At 37.6% G+C, this 15,756-nt stretch overlaps 1 protein-coding gene across 4 annotated transcripts in view; it reads left to right on the top strand.

The window, feature by feature from the left end:
- Positions 1–15,756, top strand: part of col11a1a (collagen, type XI, alpha 1a) — a 290,480-nt gene that overhangs the window by 106,425 nt on the left and 168,299 nt on the right. For all 4 annotated transcript variants that reach the window (XM_051933206.1, XM_051933207.1, XM_028811103.2 and 1 more), the window contains 4 exons: positions 7,840–7,914; positions 10,582–10,665; positions 11,267–11,323; positions 13,417–13,470. In XM_051933206.1, the coding sequence (XP_051789166.1) occupies positions 7,840–7,914; positions 10,582–10,665; positions 11,267–11,323; positions 13,417–13,470 (270 nt within the window). The remainder of the gene's footprint in view (positions 1–7,839; positions 7,915–10,581; positions 10,666–11,266; positions 11,324–13,416; positions 13,471–15,756) is intronic.

Consider the following 15,756-nt stretch of genomic DNA (forward strand, 5'->3'; position numbering starts at 1 on the left):
CATATGGATACTGAATTAGCATATACAGAAACTTCAAGAGAGGATCTAAACACTGTTCTTCCCATGTCAATGGCAGAAATTTCACTGATTGCGAAACACCGCAATTTCACAGTTTTGTTTGTGAAGCAAATACGTTTTTCTGCAATTACAGTTCAAATCAATTCAGCTCATCATTACTTACAATGAATCAACTATTTTTAGGTCTCCTTACTGCGAGCCAGCAGCGCTATGAATCAACTATTTTTAGGGAATTGAGTTGGCAGTTCAAAATTTTCAAATGGATTTCAAATGTCGCCAGTGCAGGTGAATGAAAATATATGAATATGAAACCTTACAAATGTGAGGGAACCATTCAGTCTGTTTATTTAGCTGGTAGGTACGATTTCCTAATATCTCAGCAAAATATTTAAAACATGTGGTATAATTCTTCAGGGGTTTAAATTTTGTAGTGTTTACCTTTTTATTGGTGTTACCTTTGATAGTAACCTCTCTTTTGAGAAACAAGTAAATTCTGTAGTCAAGAGTTGCGTTTTCCAGCTTCGTCTTTTAGGTAAGATCAAGCCTTTTTTATCTTCTAGGGATCTTGAGAAAGCTACTCATGCTTTTATTTTTTCTCGCCTCGATTACTGCAACTCGCTGCATTCTGGGATTAACAAATCTCTGATACATAGCTTACAGCTGGTCCAAAATGCTGCCGCTCGCTTTCTGGTTGGGGCAAGAAAGTATGACTCTGTTTCTCCTATTTTCGCTTCTTTACACTGGCTGCCTGTCAGTTTTCGAATTGATTTTAAAATCTTGCTGCTAGTTTTTAAATCTTTACATGGGCTTGCTCCTGCCTATTTATCTGATCTGTGTGTTTTACATCAGCCATCCAGAGTGCTTAGATCTTCTGTTCAGTTGTCTCTTATTGTCCCTCGTACCAAGTGTAAAACTAAGAGGGACAGGGCCTTTGCAGCTGCTGCTCCTTGCCTGTGGAACTCTTTACCTCATCACATAAAGGAGTCGTCTACAATTGAACTGTTTAAAACAAGACTAAAGACTCATTTCTATTCACTTGCATTCCGTGACCTTCAGTAATACTGATGGCTTCCTCTTTGTGATTATATAACATTACTTCTATTTATTATGTATCTTATTTTATGTAAACATATTTTATTTCTATTTCTGTTTTTATGTTAATTGTTTTGTTCTTCTTTTATTCTATAATTGTAAAGCACTTTGGCCACAGCATTACTATGTTGTTTTAAATATGCTATATAAATAAACTGACTTTGACATTGACATTTTTATTTAATAATTTCATTAGTTTTAGCTAACAACAACAAATAATGGAAAAGTCTGACCAAATATTATACAGTTTAGTGTAAAACCAACCATTAATGCAAATAAAATAAAGCAGAATTTACAGAATCTTAGAGTAAGCATGCAGTAAATTATTCTTTGGAGTGTCTTTTATACTGCTATCATTCACAAAGTGCTTTAAAATGAAATTAGAAACAAAAATGCACTTGAGATGTATATGGAGAATTTGATTAAAGATGCAATTAAAAGACACCAGAAATCATAATCAATATTATATCCAGTCTTTATTTTATAAGGGATAATAATAAAATGAACTCTACAGATAATCAGGTATAATATTTAAATAAATTATTATTATACACAGTATGGTGCCTTTAACTGCATTCACTACTATAAATTACATTTCACTATCAAAATTAACCTATGCCAAAAAGTAACAGTGTTAATGATTATTCGGAATTACTTTGTACAGCATTATCGGCAAGAACAGTGCAAACTGTAAAGAATAACATCACTGTCATTTTTAATTTTGTGATTATCAAAGTGATTACTGTTACATAATTCAGCATAAGCATCCAAAATAGAAAGATTGCTGTTTTATATAGTCCTTTTCATATGTATTTAAGATTTTATAAGATGCCCTTCCTACTGAGTAGTAAGTAAAGCACATCACATATTCTAAATAATACTAAATTATTATTTTTTAGTTACTGTTTTATAGATTATCGTACATGATACTAAATGCATAACAGGTTAATCAGATACGCAGTGCCATATATTAATCAAATCAAATTTGACATCCCTTCTTGTACTCAGGTAAAGATTTCATATGAAGTAACCACTCACTAAAGAGTAGCAGAGGATTGTCATGATTAATTAATTAAGCACAGTATTAGTAAATGTTTTCCAAATAATAAAGTTATTTTAGACAGTTGCTCTTAAAGAAAATCTGATTTATTTTCTAATTTAAAGTAAATACAATATTCTTTACCCATCTTGTGATGTAAAGTTCTCAACATTTAACAGGAGATGTGAAGTTCTCAACATTTAGCAGGCCATTCTAAATGGTCTCTATGTGAAGGTTTGTTGATTTAAGATTCATGGTTTTGTTAGACCTTTAGACAGGCGGATCCCTCTGCTCAGAAACGTGATATAGCAGGGGAACAGGAGCACAGATTAAATCCTTGGGCAGGTAGTCAGTTATTTTTAGGATATTCGGTATAACAGTGGTGAAGGTGTTTCATCAGTCTACCGTCTGCCCATTCACTAATTCAGTTACTTCATTCCATTATATGTATAGGTTCAAATTCAAATGCATTGTTTCATGTGCAGAATACACAGATATTCTTTCTTTTTCTATGTGAGAGCTTATGCAGCCCTCAGTCTCATATTGATTTTCTAGTCCAATTGGATATTTACATGCAATGACTTCTAAGCAGCCTTTTTTCCCATTTTAAACTTCTATAATCTGTGCAAGCATTTATAATTTCATGAGTCTTCAGGTTCATATGTGAATAAAATCTTCTGTTTCTTTAATAATTGATTATGCTGATTAGCTTTCACAATTAAGCAAGATGGGCGAAGAGTAGTAAGGTGCCATACTCAATAGAGACTGGTACAATGATGTCACTAAATTGACTGAATCACATTCCACACGTCCACTTGGTTCTTTCTCTTTTTACATATTTATAGGGTTATTATTATCTGAATTTCTTACATGCACATGCTAATCAAACAGGCAACACATCACCACGATCAATAAGTATAACGACCTTATCTCAAGACCCTTTTTGACAAACATATCAAGCTGTACGCTATTTCCAATGCAGGCAACAGTCATTTGAAAACCAGTGTAATTGCATGATTATTTGCATTAGTGTAGGATTCTCCACAGCACCACCTACTGGAGTGCTGTGGAAATCTATGAAGTTTCATAAAAGAACATGAACAAAAATAGACAATAGACATGTACAGAAAGAGAGCCACAATTTGAGCCAAACATTAAGATCTGAATAGCCTTAAAATCACTTTGACAAATTGACTGCAAAATATGAGCTAACTTGTAGTAGGCGATTTATAGATGGACACCACCTCTGAGTTATGTCATAAACCATCTTAGGGGCAGTAGTGACAAATATGAACACATCTGTGGGTAACGAATGTAAACAGAGATAGTTTGAGACTGAAATAAGGATGAATAATCAATGTGGCATCACAGAACAGATTATTTCACTTTCAGTTAGTTTTTTCTCAGCCACATTTTAGATAACATTTATTTTCCACAAAAATAATTTACATATGTAGAACCACAACCCTCTGAATAGCTCTCAACGATTACCATCTCACCACTACAAAGTTCTAATGGAAATTGTGACATTCATCCATCCATCCATTTTCCAACCCGCTGAATCCGAACACAGGGTCACGTGGGTCCACTGGAGCCAATCCCAGCCAACACAGGGCACAAGACAGGAACCAATCCCGGGCAGGGTGCCAACCCACCACAGTTGTAACATTCAATTGCAAGGCATTGTGCAAGATCTAACTAGTTAGACCCAGCTGAGTTAACGTACGGCTGTCATACTCAAAGAGTTTTCTGTTACAAGCACACTTCAAAACACAATCATACTCAGGAGACAGGCTAGCATTGATAAAACCAGAAGAAACAAAAGGAATGGTCAGCAGAAGCAAAATCCAAAAATCAAAGTTGGGAAAAAATATTGGAAAAACCACTAATAGAAATTATTTGCCCTAATTACACCCATTCTTAAAACATAGGTTGAGGTTTAAGCCTTATGGAAATCTTGGATATTAAACACTGTTCGCTGTCATCCTATTAAAGTAGAGAATGATGACACCATTTGCCATGTGACCTCTGTGTCATAAGGCCAGGAACAAGTATAGTGACCAAAAGCAATTTGTTTGTTGTAGCCTTTAAAAACATTGTCACAAAATGATGGCAACAAAGAGAACACAAAATGTCACCACAGCTAAAAAATATCACTTGTAACCTAAAAAACAAATAAAGTTACCAGGGATTGATTGTTTTGGCTTCTGGCCTGATCCTCTCCAGGCCTCAGCTATGTGACTGAAAGAATGACATCAACAGAATCCTGCACCAGGTCCTTGAGTTCAATTTCCTTAACTGGGTGTGGAGATCAACAAGAGTACTCGGAGTAGAATCACTGCTTCTCTGGATCAAGAGATGACATTTGAGATGGCTTAAGCATTTAGTTACAATGCCTCCTGGGAGAGGAGCCAGGAGAAGACTCAGGAAACACTGGAGGGAGTATATCTAGACATACACTTGGAAGGAGCAGATATTGAGGATAAGGTTAACGGATCTACAGAGGTGTCACCATAGTGACTATCACCAATAAAAGTAAATTGAAAGTGAAGTAATTAATATTTAGATGAATTAACATTAAATACAGTTGAATAAGATGAATCAGTAACACGAAATCTGCCTACACTTTGACATATTGATCTTTTTATGTCAATTCATCCATTACGCTTAAGCTGATAGATAAGGATGTGCTTAAGATATATGAAACACTGGTGTGGCCTTATTTTGAGTACCCTGTACAGTTGTGGTCTCCAAATTACAAATTAGACATAACAGTAGTAGAGAAGGTCCGGAGAAGAGCGACTTTGCTGATTTTGAGAATTTAGTAGGACTTTAAGAACCTTCAGAACTTAACATAATATTATTTTGGAGAATCTAGGTGATCAGGAAAGGTGGGCTAATTGGCCTGAATAACCTGTTCTTGTCAAAACTGTTCTAATGTTCTAATTGGTTTTTTTTTACTGAATGAACAGATGGATCCATAAGTATATATTAATTTCCACTGAGTTTTTAAGTTGTTTCATAAACAGTTTCAGCTACTGAAGTATATTTAGATTTGCCTGATCCACAGTTTATCTATCCATCCAACTATTTTCTAAATTCATTTAGTTGAGTATACTTATCTGAATTGACATTACTATTCGTTCTATTTTTCTTAGTAAGGAACAAGGATGAGAATTATTATTATTATTATTATGTCAGCATTGCTGCCTCACATCCTTAGGAAACTAGGTTCCATTCCAAGCCCAATCACTCAATGTGCTCCAATTTTCCACATCCTAAACTTGTGTTTTTTAAGTAATTGACTATTTTAATTTGTCATGGACTGGTTTCCCTTTCAGAGTGCTTACTGAACCCTGTATATGAAAAAAAAGAAAAAATGGTTTGATGATTAGATGGGTGGCATGGTGGTGCAGTGGGCAGCGCTGCTGCCTCGCAGTTAGGAAACCCGGGTTCGCTTCCCAGGTCCTCCCTGCATGGAGTTTGCATGTTCTCCCCGTGTCCGCGTGGGTTTCCTCTGGGTACTCCGGTTTCCTCCCACAGTCCAAAGACATGTAGGTTAGGTGCATTGGCGATTCTAAATTGTCCCTAGTGTGTGTGCTTGGTGAGTGGGTGTGTGTTTACGCCCTGCGGTGGGCTGGCGCCCTGCCCGGGGTTTGTTTCCTGCCTTGCGCCCTGTGTTGGCTGGGATTGGCTACAGCAGACCACCGTGACCCTGTAGCTAGGATATAGAAGGTTGGATAATGGATGAATGATTAGATGGATAACATGTACATATACTACTGATGTAACCAAATGTTGTGGTTGTTTTTCAATGAAGAAATGTAAAAATCAAGCCCTTTCTGGCTTTTCAAAATCATGCACATCCATGTCAGTGCCTTTCAGAATTCAAACAACATAAAGAATGTACTGCTGGATGATATAGTGTTTTAGAAATATGCAGGAGATAAGGACAAATAGACAGAGCTACTGGTCTGACTTATTAGAGAGTGCAGAAGCAGGTTGACAGTGGCAGTCACTTGCAGAATTCCTACAGCTGGTGCAGTGAGACTTCCAAATGGCTAAAAGATGCAGTATGAAAGCAGAGGCCCGGCTTTTTCTTTTAATTTTGCTTTTCGCTGTAATGCAGCTTATGAAGGCAATGGCAATGGAGAACAAAATGGTACCTAGCCAAACTAATTTAAACTGGAGTAACTGAAGGAAAAAAAAACATGGAGACATAAAGAGATGCAAACTATTCACAGAATTCAGACAGTGGAGATATGAGGAAGCAGCACTAACCACTTAACTATATCACTCCAATAATATTAATCCTAATAATATTGGTGATAATAATAGGGTGGCATAGTGAAGATTTACCTCATCTCAAGTACTATGGATTTAAATCTTAACCCCTTTACTATCTGTGTGGAGTTTGAATGTTCTCCTCATGTTCACTTGGCTTTTTCCAGGAATTCTGCTTCACTCCCATGAGGATTTGCTTGAGTGATTGTGCCTACGGATGGACACCAGTGTCCTGACTAGATCTGGTTTTCTGCATTGATGCTGTTATGTAAAGTGGTTAATAATAATAATAATAATAAGCACTGCACAATGCCTCATGAGCTTGACTTCATGGTGTTTGATCATTGGTATGATCACCAGGCTGAAAAGGTCTTCAAGACAGAGAACACCACCGTTATAGATGATATAGCTGTAAACACTGATAGTACCATTGGAGCCAACTTATCAGACCTCATTCTTCATGACTTATGCAAGAGGTGATGTCTACTCATTCAATGTAGCCATTCCAGATGACGCAAACATCTCAGTTTAAGAGGCAGAAAAACTCAGCAAATACTAAGACCTCGAGATTAAGATTTTGGCCATGTGGAGCACAAAGGCTTATGTGATTCTGGTTATAGTCAGAACAATTGGAACTGCCCAACTAGGTGAACTTCATGTAACTGCCAAGTAAAATGAGTGCCATCCAGGTGCCAAAAATAGGCCTCCTCAAAACTGCCCACATGCTTCATAAAGTCTTGACCATCTTACACTTAGACCTAAGGAGCCCAGTGGACTCCCAATAAAAGCAACCAAGAGAAACTTAATAATAATAATAGTTTGTTCAGTTATTGTTAATCCTTCACATTGATAGTGATGGTTTATACATTTTCACCTTCATTATACATACTGTATGTCAAACATAATAATAATAATAATAATACTTACTTGTTCAGTTATTGTTAATTCTTCCAATTAATATAGGCAGCATGAAAATGTTTAGCTTCATTTTTCATAGGGCAACTAAATCAGCCCCTGAATGAGCTTGCTTCCAGCCATTAGCTTATCTTGGCCTGTGATTTGCTTAGCATTTCAACTTCCTTTGTAGACTGTCACTAGATCCTCTGTGCCCGATTAATCATCCCATTACTGTAAACACCATTAAGGCTAAAATATTGATTTTTATGTACAATTGCAATCTTTTCATAGAGTGTGTTTTAAACTTTATATTTTACCTAAAACAGATAAAGAGGCTTTTTGGTAACTCAGTTAACTTCTGCCTCTGGCAACATTTTTATTTTATTTTGGTCAGCTATATAAGAGTAAAATTGCATGTACATATGTCTGCTTTCTCCTATCATCCTCCCACTCTGGTATGCCTTTCATGATGAATCTTTTCAGCAAGATGAATTACTTTTTTCCAACAGGGCCCTCCAGGGCGTGCTGGTCTCCCAGGTGCTGACGGATTACCTGGGCCTCCAGGTACCATGTTGATGTTACCAGTAAGTATTGTACCTACCGTTGAGCTTTTTTGTTTGATGTCCTTTGTGTACAGAGCTGTTTTTGACCTTAAGGAGATTATTGTCTTTAGATTGTGTTTATGCTGCTGTACAATATGTGGGTGGAAAGTTAGAAGCCGGCCTGATCCTAATTGAAAATTAGAATAACTTTTGTGCTTAAGTGGGAAAAACTTTTAAAGTTTTGAGCTGTTTGTGGGTTTGCAAAAAAAAAGATGTAATTACAGTTTCAGTTTACTAAGTACATATGATTTTCATATAATGTAATTACAGTTTAATTTAAAATTTATTTTTAAAGTGTGTCCTTAATTACATAATAATACCTGTAATATGCTCTGCAGTCCTACAGATACTGTGTTTTCTTAAGCTGCAGTAATCATCTCATTAATTATGTGCTGCTGAGTAGCACAAGTGAGCGTGAAAAGTTCCATACTGGCCTACAGTAACAACAATAACATATCCATTTTTAAAATGTAAAGTGGGCAGGTCAAGAAAGACCTCACAGTGAGTACTGACATGTCTGTTCCAGGTGACTGGGTCCTGCCTTTTTGAAGTATATTTATACAAAAAATAACTCTGACTTTCCACTGCCTAAAGGCGACTGCAGATGAGTTTCTCCTTGGTTGTGACTCGTCACCTTTGTGATACAGAGCACCGAAGTCATATTTCAAACAATTATTTGAATAACTTGCTTTAGTGTTGTATTTAAAATTGTTTCTTTGTTGCCTCTGTACTATTTTTTTCAGTTTCCTTTACCTCATGTTATATTATAGTGTGTGTTAAAGTGTTTAATCTGTTAATCGTATGATATTTCTATTGTGTATATAGCATTTTTCGTAGTAAAGGGCATGCCAAAACAATATAGCAATAAATAAATAGTCATGCCATGTGAGAACTGGTTATTTAAATGGTGTGGGGAACAGCCCGGACACAGACAGGAGGACACCGATGGTTCAAGCACCAACACACGTTTATTCATCATTTACAGTGAAAACACAGCACACAACCCAATACTTCCACAAAGTCCAGGTCTTCTTCCTCAATGCCTTTCCTCAGGTTCGCCTCCACTCCTCTCCTCTGATCCCTGTCCTTCTACTCTTCCGACTCCAGCCCTCAAATGGAGGGAGGCGGCCCCTTTTAAACCCACCCAGATGTGCTCCAGGTGCCTCCCAATGAGTGCCTACCGGCACTCCCCTGTGTGGAGTGCCAACTGTCCACCCGGAAGCACTCCAGGTGTCCCTGGTCTTCTTCCCCCCAGCACTTCCGGGTGTGGCGGCCAGGGCCAGGGCTCCTCAGGCATCAGGGCGCCCCCTGGCGGTGACCACAGGCCCCTATAGGGTTCAGCTTCTAAGCTCTGTTCCTGTGGTCCCCAAAGTCACCAGGGTGGTCGCCCCTGGAGGAGGCGTAATCCCTCCTCAGGTCCTTCTGGGCATTCCAGCTGGGTACCACCCCCAGCCGCTTGCCACAATGGTTAGTTTAAGTCCACAATATCTTAAGTTCCATATAGCACCCTTCACTGTAAACACACGGTCCTTTCAATGCAATACAGTTTATAGATACAGATATCCTTAAAATGAAAGCTTAGGTGAGTTAACCAACATAGTTATAGAATTATGCACTTACTGTAAGTCAGTGTAGATTTTTTTCTGGTTTTTCTTCTATATCAGTTCCTAATTGACCACATTTTGAGTGGGAGTTGAAGTTGGTACCTGACTGAGCCTTACAGTGGGCTGGTATGTCATCTTGGGTTGATTCCAGACTTTTATCCAATCCTATCAGGAGACATTTCAGTCACCTGATACACCAAATTACATTAAAAGGGTATGAAGAAATTTACCTTGTTACTTTGCCCTACATTTTGTCCCATAGTCATTCTCCTGTGTCTGAATGGGTTTGAAATTTTCCACCCACTTTACAAAGATACTGTATATTAGGTTAATTGGTAATTCTAAAGTGGTCCAGTGTGAATGAGTGTGAGTGTGCCATACACTGGACTGGCACCTCATGTAGGGTTCGTTACCCCCTATCACCCTACAGCCATTAAATGGATTAAGCAATTTCAAAAATGGGTGGCTGGATCCAATGTGTGTTGATGACTTTACACTATGTATACGACTATCCATTATCAATGTCGTAGTCCAGTTCAAGTCTGCAGAATTTATATTAGTCACACAAAAGAATTTATAGCACATATAGTATAAATGATATTTTAGAGGACGCACCTTAACAAATGAAGGCAGCTAACTGAGTTTGTACAATTATACAATGAATCAATCAATTACATAGCACCTCTGATGGTTGCTTCATTTCACGAACAATACGACACAACTCATAGAAGTATTCAACACTTCAGTTTAAGGGTGGGGAGGTTTTATTGATAGTTGTTGGACCTTTTTTTAGGCAGCACATTTGGCAGTCTTTGTTCCTCTGTAAGCTATAAGTAATGGTTTCACCGACAAAAATTGTATGCTGCAGTGATACCACTGAAGATGTCTCTTATTGTTTAGGAATATCCAGGTGGAAGTCTTTTGTAGCTAGGCAAGCTTTTATTTTGTGCACGAGACAAATAATTAAGAGCTTTGGGTCAAGATCACTATTAACTGTTTGTGAGGCATCACCAAACAATAGCAATCTCTTTCTTCTTTCCCACAGTTCCGCTTTGGCGGGGATGGTGAAAAAGGACCAGTTGTCTCAGCGCAAGAAGCTCAAGCTCAGGCTATTCTGTCACAAGCTAGGGTAAGAACCTTAAAAAAAATGGAACCTCAGAGGAACACAACTTAACGTTCAGCACTGAGTTACACTGAAACAGCATGAGGCGCCATGGGCTGCATTGCTTTATTTACAGGGATGTTAGAAGCTACAAGAAGGTGACTTGTTTGTACAGCTGTTATGATTTTGTGGCTGGTTTGAAAGGGAAATATAAACAGTCCCACTAACAAGGAACCGGAGACTAACAATTGGCTGGAAGTTATATATCATATATCTAACAGGTTATATTTGCTACAAGGAGCTGGCTGGCAAGCTGCTTTGTGCTTTAATTTTATTGCATGGAACAAAATCGGTCATCCGCAGTTACTAATTAATGATGGTCCCCAGAGCAATTAGTAACCCAGTGACCTCCTTGTTAGAGAATGAAAGTACAGTGATTTATATTCTTATGGTAGCATTGGAAAGAGATTAAAAGCTGAAGATCCGAGATTCCACTAGTTCTTTCACATTTACATCCTATCAAAAAAACTTATGGTTAAAATATTCAGACCAGCCTGCTTCTGTACTACTGTATGTTGTCAATGTTTTACAAATATAACATCTTTTTTTGTTTGATTTTTATCTTCAGCTTGCTATGAGAGGCCCATCTGGTCCAATGGGTCTCACTGGAAGATCTGGTCCAGTGGTAAGTTTCCTACCAGCACTAATTTTCTCTTTCTGTAACATCAATTGAACTATGAAACTGTGTTACTTCTCTGTTACTATCTACATGACTTATCCAACATATTTTCAATAGAGAGCTTAATTTTATTCGGTTGGAAATGTCTTACACATTTGTACACTTATTATTTTTTAAGCCTATGAAAATATTCAGGTTATTAAAATCTTTAATCCTTATCTGTAAGCAAATGGCATGCCAACTACATTAGGTTATTTATTCTTCTACGTATAATTTTTAACATATGTTTCTAATTACCAGTGTAAACAGTTTTAATTACAAAAAGGGGCTATGTACTGTCGTCAGTCGAGGGGAAGGACAGGACTCGAAAGAAATATTGGGGTGCCAGCCAGGCCACCCTGTTCACTTGCAAAATACAAGAAATGAAAATAACAGCCACCTGATAGCATTAAGGTATTGACAAAAACAATCTTTAGCTGTTGGCTTCAAATCAATATTCTCTGGACAGTGGTCCAGTCACAGGGTAGAAGCTCAATAACACGGGTAACTTATCTTCTAAATGAGATGCCACCTTTCGGGAGCACCTTGCTCTTATAGCTCCTGGCCTGACAGAGCGGGGTCAGTTGCCCTTAGTGGGTGTCTCCTTTGAGCTGTGGGCGATAAGAGAGATAAGAGATTTAGCAATCGTGCCCCCTGGTGTCCCCAGGTTGGTAGTACTTACCTCAGACGAGCCCAGAAAGGAAACCTCGGACAGGCTTGCGTGATAGTACACAGAAAAAAGATAGAAATTAAAAAAATAAATTATTATTAATGGTTAATATCTGTCTGTATTTCTCGCTGTATAATACATACAAAACACGTGACTGGTTTTACTTCAGATCGTCTTTTAAAAATCTAGCGTTGCTCCCTTACAGTTCCAGAGTCTTGTGTTAGAAGGTGTTTGAAAGTTTTCCGTGTGTTTGAATGCATGTCTCCTCTCACAACACAAAGACAAGCATATTAAGTTAATTAGCAGCCCTAAACAGGTGGAGGTATGCCCTGAACCTCATTTACATATTCTTAGTGAGTCGGAGGCAGTTGGCGGTGCACACCAGTGAAACCAGTCACGAAATGTGACATTCCCAGAGAATGACTCCCAACTAATCCACAATTGCTCTGATATAATCAAACAGTGTTGGATTTTGTCTTTAGTCATAGAGTAAGGCTCTGTGTGCATGAGAGGTGACAACCAATGAATGCTCAACTAGAGAGTACAATGCATATAATGCAGTGACAAGGAGTTAGGAACAGCAGAAAGGAAAAAAAGGGGCAGAGATCATGGCTGAACGTGCCATACCTGTTATCCCTTCGTACAACCCTTCCAGCAGTGCGTTATTGGTTGTCAGAAAAATGCTTGAAGGTCAGCATGTGCTCACTAAATGTGACATACTAAGTAGTTTCCAGTCGTGTAAATTCACATGGTCTGGCAACAAGATCAGCAACTGCAGTCATCAATTTCACATATCAGATAACCAGAAGTTGTGTAATGCATTGGCCTGAGCAACTTTAATAATGAATGAATGCATGACTTTCTTTCAGTAGTTCATTTCAAACAGAGTTTCCTTCATTTCTCATTACCAATGACTGTCAAAACCTTTCATCACATGTTTTGACTATTCTTTACTGTACAATAGTAGAGAACTTTGAAGCAGCCAAACTGTAAATAAAATCCAAAAGTACTTCAAGAGGGTCAGTTTGAAATAAGATGAAAAAGAGAAGGCAATTCTATAAACATGTTGCATTGTTTGAATGTCCATCTCTGCAACTTGCTGGATTTCCTATGAAAATCTTCACATATTGCTGATTCTGTTTTCTGTGACTTTATAATAGTACCTATTAGTGCACAGTTCCTAATTTTATTCCATTTTTCTATTGGCCATGTCAGTAACTTCTCAGTGAACACCACCTTCCAGTTAAAATAGTATTTTTCATACAAATTGCCACTCTGAACAATTATTATCCAGTTTAAATATCACCTCTAGAGAGTTGTTTAATTTTTGAATGTTTGTTTTAGATGTACTGTACATATATTTATATCTAATTATTTATTTTGTACACAGGGACTTCCTGGCGCTTCTGGTGCAAAGGGTGACAGTGGAGAGCCTGGCCCACAGGTACGGGAGAGCAATTATTTTCTGTTTTTTAATACAGCTCTGTTACGTCTGAACACTGTCAAATTACATTGTCACCATTAATTCCAAATTAATTAGTCACATGTTTAGAAGCTTTCAGCTTAGCAGAATGTTTCCTTATTATTTCACAAATATTCAGCCATGAGAGAGTTTTTAAAAAAATACAGAATATTCATATCTTTCTTTCAGGACAGCAACTAGTATTTGATATATTCTTCACTTTTCTCACCTTGTGTTGTAACCCTTTGCATGAAAATTAAGTTAAATAATTTCTGCTTCTTCTTCTTCTTCTTTCAAATGCTTCCATTTAGGGGTCACCACAGCAAATCATCCATCTTCATCTACTCCTGTCTTTTACATCATTTTCTGCCTCATCGACGACCTTCATGTCCTCCCTCAACACATCCATAAACTTCCTCTTTGATCTTCCTCTTTTCCTCTTGCTTGGCAGTTGCATCCTCAACATTCTTTTCCCAATGTACTGTACCCCTCATCTCTCCTCTGTATGTGGCAGACCATCTCAGTCTAGTTTCTCTCACTTTGTCACCAAACTGTCATAGCATCTTCCTCTTTGCCACTTCCAGCTCTGCCTCCTGTCCTTTCATCAGTGCCACCATCTCCAAACCATACAACATAGCTGGTCTCACTACCATTTTATACACCCTCCCTTTCACTCTTGCAGGTACTATTCTATCACAATCACTCTTTTCCACAGCCAATCCACCTTGCCTTCACTCTTTTCTTCATCTCTCTGCCGCACTCAGTTACTCTGGACTGTTGAACCCAATTGTTTAAATTCATCTACCATCATCACCTCCACTACTTGCATTCGCACCCTCCTACTGCGTTCCCTCTCATTTATGCACATGTACTCTGTCTTACTTCTACTGACGTTCTTTCCCCTTCTCTCCTCCTCTATTTAAGTTAAATAATTCATGCTGCTTTATTGTAAAAACTAACCATTTTCTTATGATTTTTGGAATCTTTTTAGTTAAGGCAAAATCATTGTATTAACAATATCTAGGGTAACGTAGCACAGTGGCCCACATTTGAGGGTCATTAACACAGAAAATGGAAGGATATTGAAGTGGTACGTTTCCTTTCATATTATGAAGAAAAGCAGAGACTGTTATTCTAGTAATACTGTATGTATTTCCATATACTTTTATGTTTTATTTTTTAGAGGTGACATTCTGCTTGAAATCTTCAATTCAGTTTATGTTTGTATAGTACTTATAGCCAATGAATGTAGGCACAAAGTACTGTTACAAACTCATAGACAAAATAAAATTACAAACTACATAATGCATACATTTAAAGTTTGTTTACACTAGCAATAAATCAAAATGATTCCAAACTGACTAACATAAATGGATCTTAACAGTATACAGTATGTCCATTAACATTAGCTATGACCAGTTGACAATGGAGTACAGGAAGCCAAAAACGTCAGTTGAGTAGCGCAGTATATGTGTAGGGGCCTGACTTCAGTATCTGACCTGTGTGGACTTTTTAGTGAGGGTAGACATCAATTTAAAGACATTCATGTTATATCAATTATGACAGAGCATGATTGTGCCCACTGACAACCTGGCATCCTGTATACAGTTAGATAGATAGATAGATAGATAGATAGATAGATAGATAGATAGATAGATAGATAGATAGATAGATAGATAGATAGATAGATAGATAGATAGATACTTTATTAATCCCAATGGGAAATTCATATTATCCAGCAGCAGCATACTGATACAATAAATAATATTAAATTAAAGATTGATAATAATAATAATGCAGGTGAAAAACAGACAATAACTTTGTATAATGTTAAATGTTAACGTTTACCCCCCCGGGTGGAATTGAAGAGTCGCATAGTTTGGGGGAGGAACGATCTCCTCACTCTGTCAGTGGAGCAGGACAGTGACAGCAGTCTGTCGCTAAAGCTGCTCTTCTGTCTGGAGATGATACTATTTAGTGGATGCAGTGGATTCTCCATAATTGATAGGAGCATGTTGAGCGCCCGTCGCTCTGCCACAGATGCTAAACTGTCCAGCTCCATGCCAACAATAGAGCCTGCCTTCCTCACCAGTTTGTCCAGGCGTGAGGCGTCTTTCTTCTTAGTTAGACCCAGTCATGCAACTGAATGACCTATAATGCAAAAAGTGTGCACCTACTGGATTTAAATTTACCCAAAATTTGTGAAAAACACATTATCCATTCAGAGTTAATAAGTTAATAATTGACAAGTTAATAATAAAGGAACTT

Source organism: Erpetoichthys calabaricus, chromosome 10, assembly GCF_900747795.2.
Source record: "Erpetoichthys calabaricus chromosome 10, fErpCal1.3, whole genome shotgun sequence".
Taxonomy (NCBI): domain Eukaryota; kingdom Metazoa; phylum Chordata; class Cladistia; order Polypteriformes; family Polypteridae; genus Erpetoichthys; species Erpetoichthys calabaricus.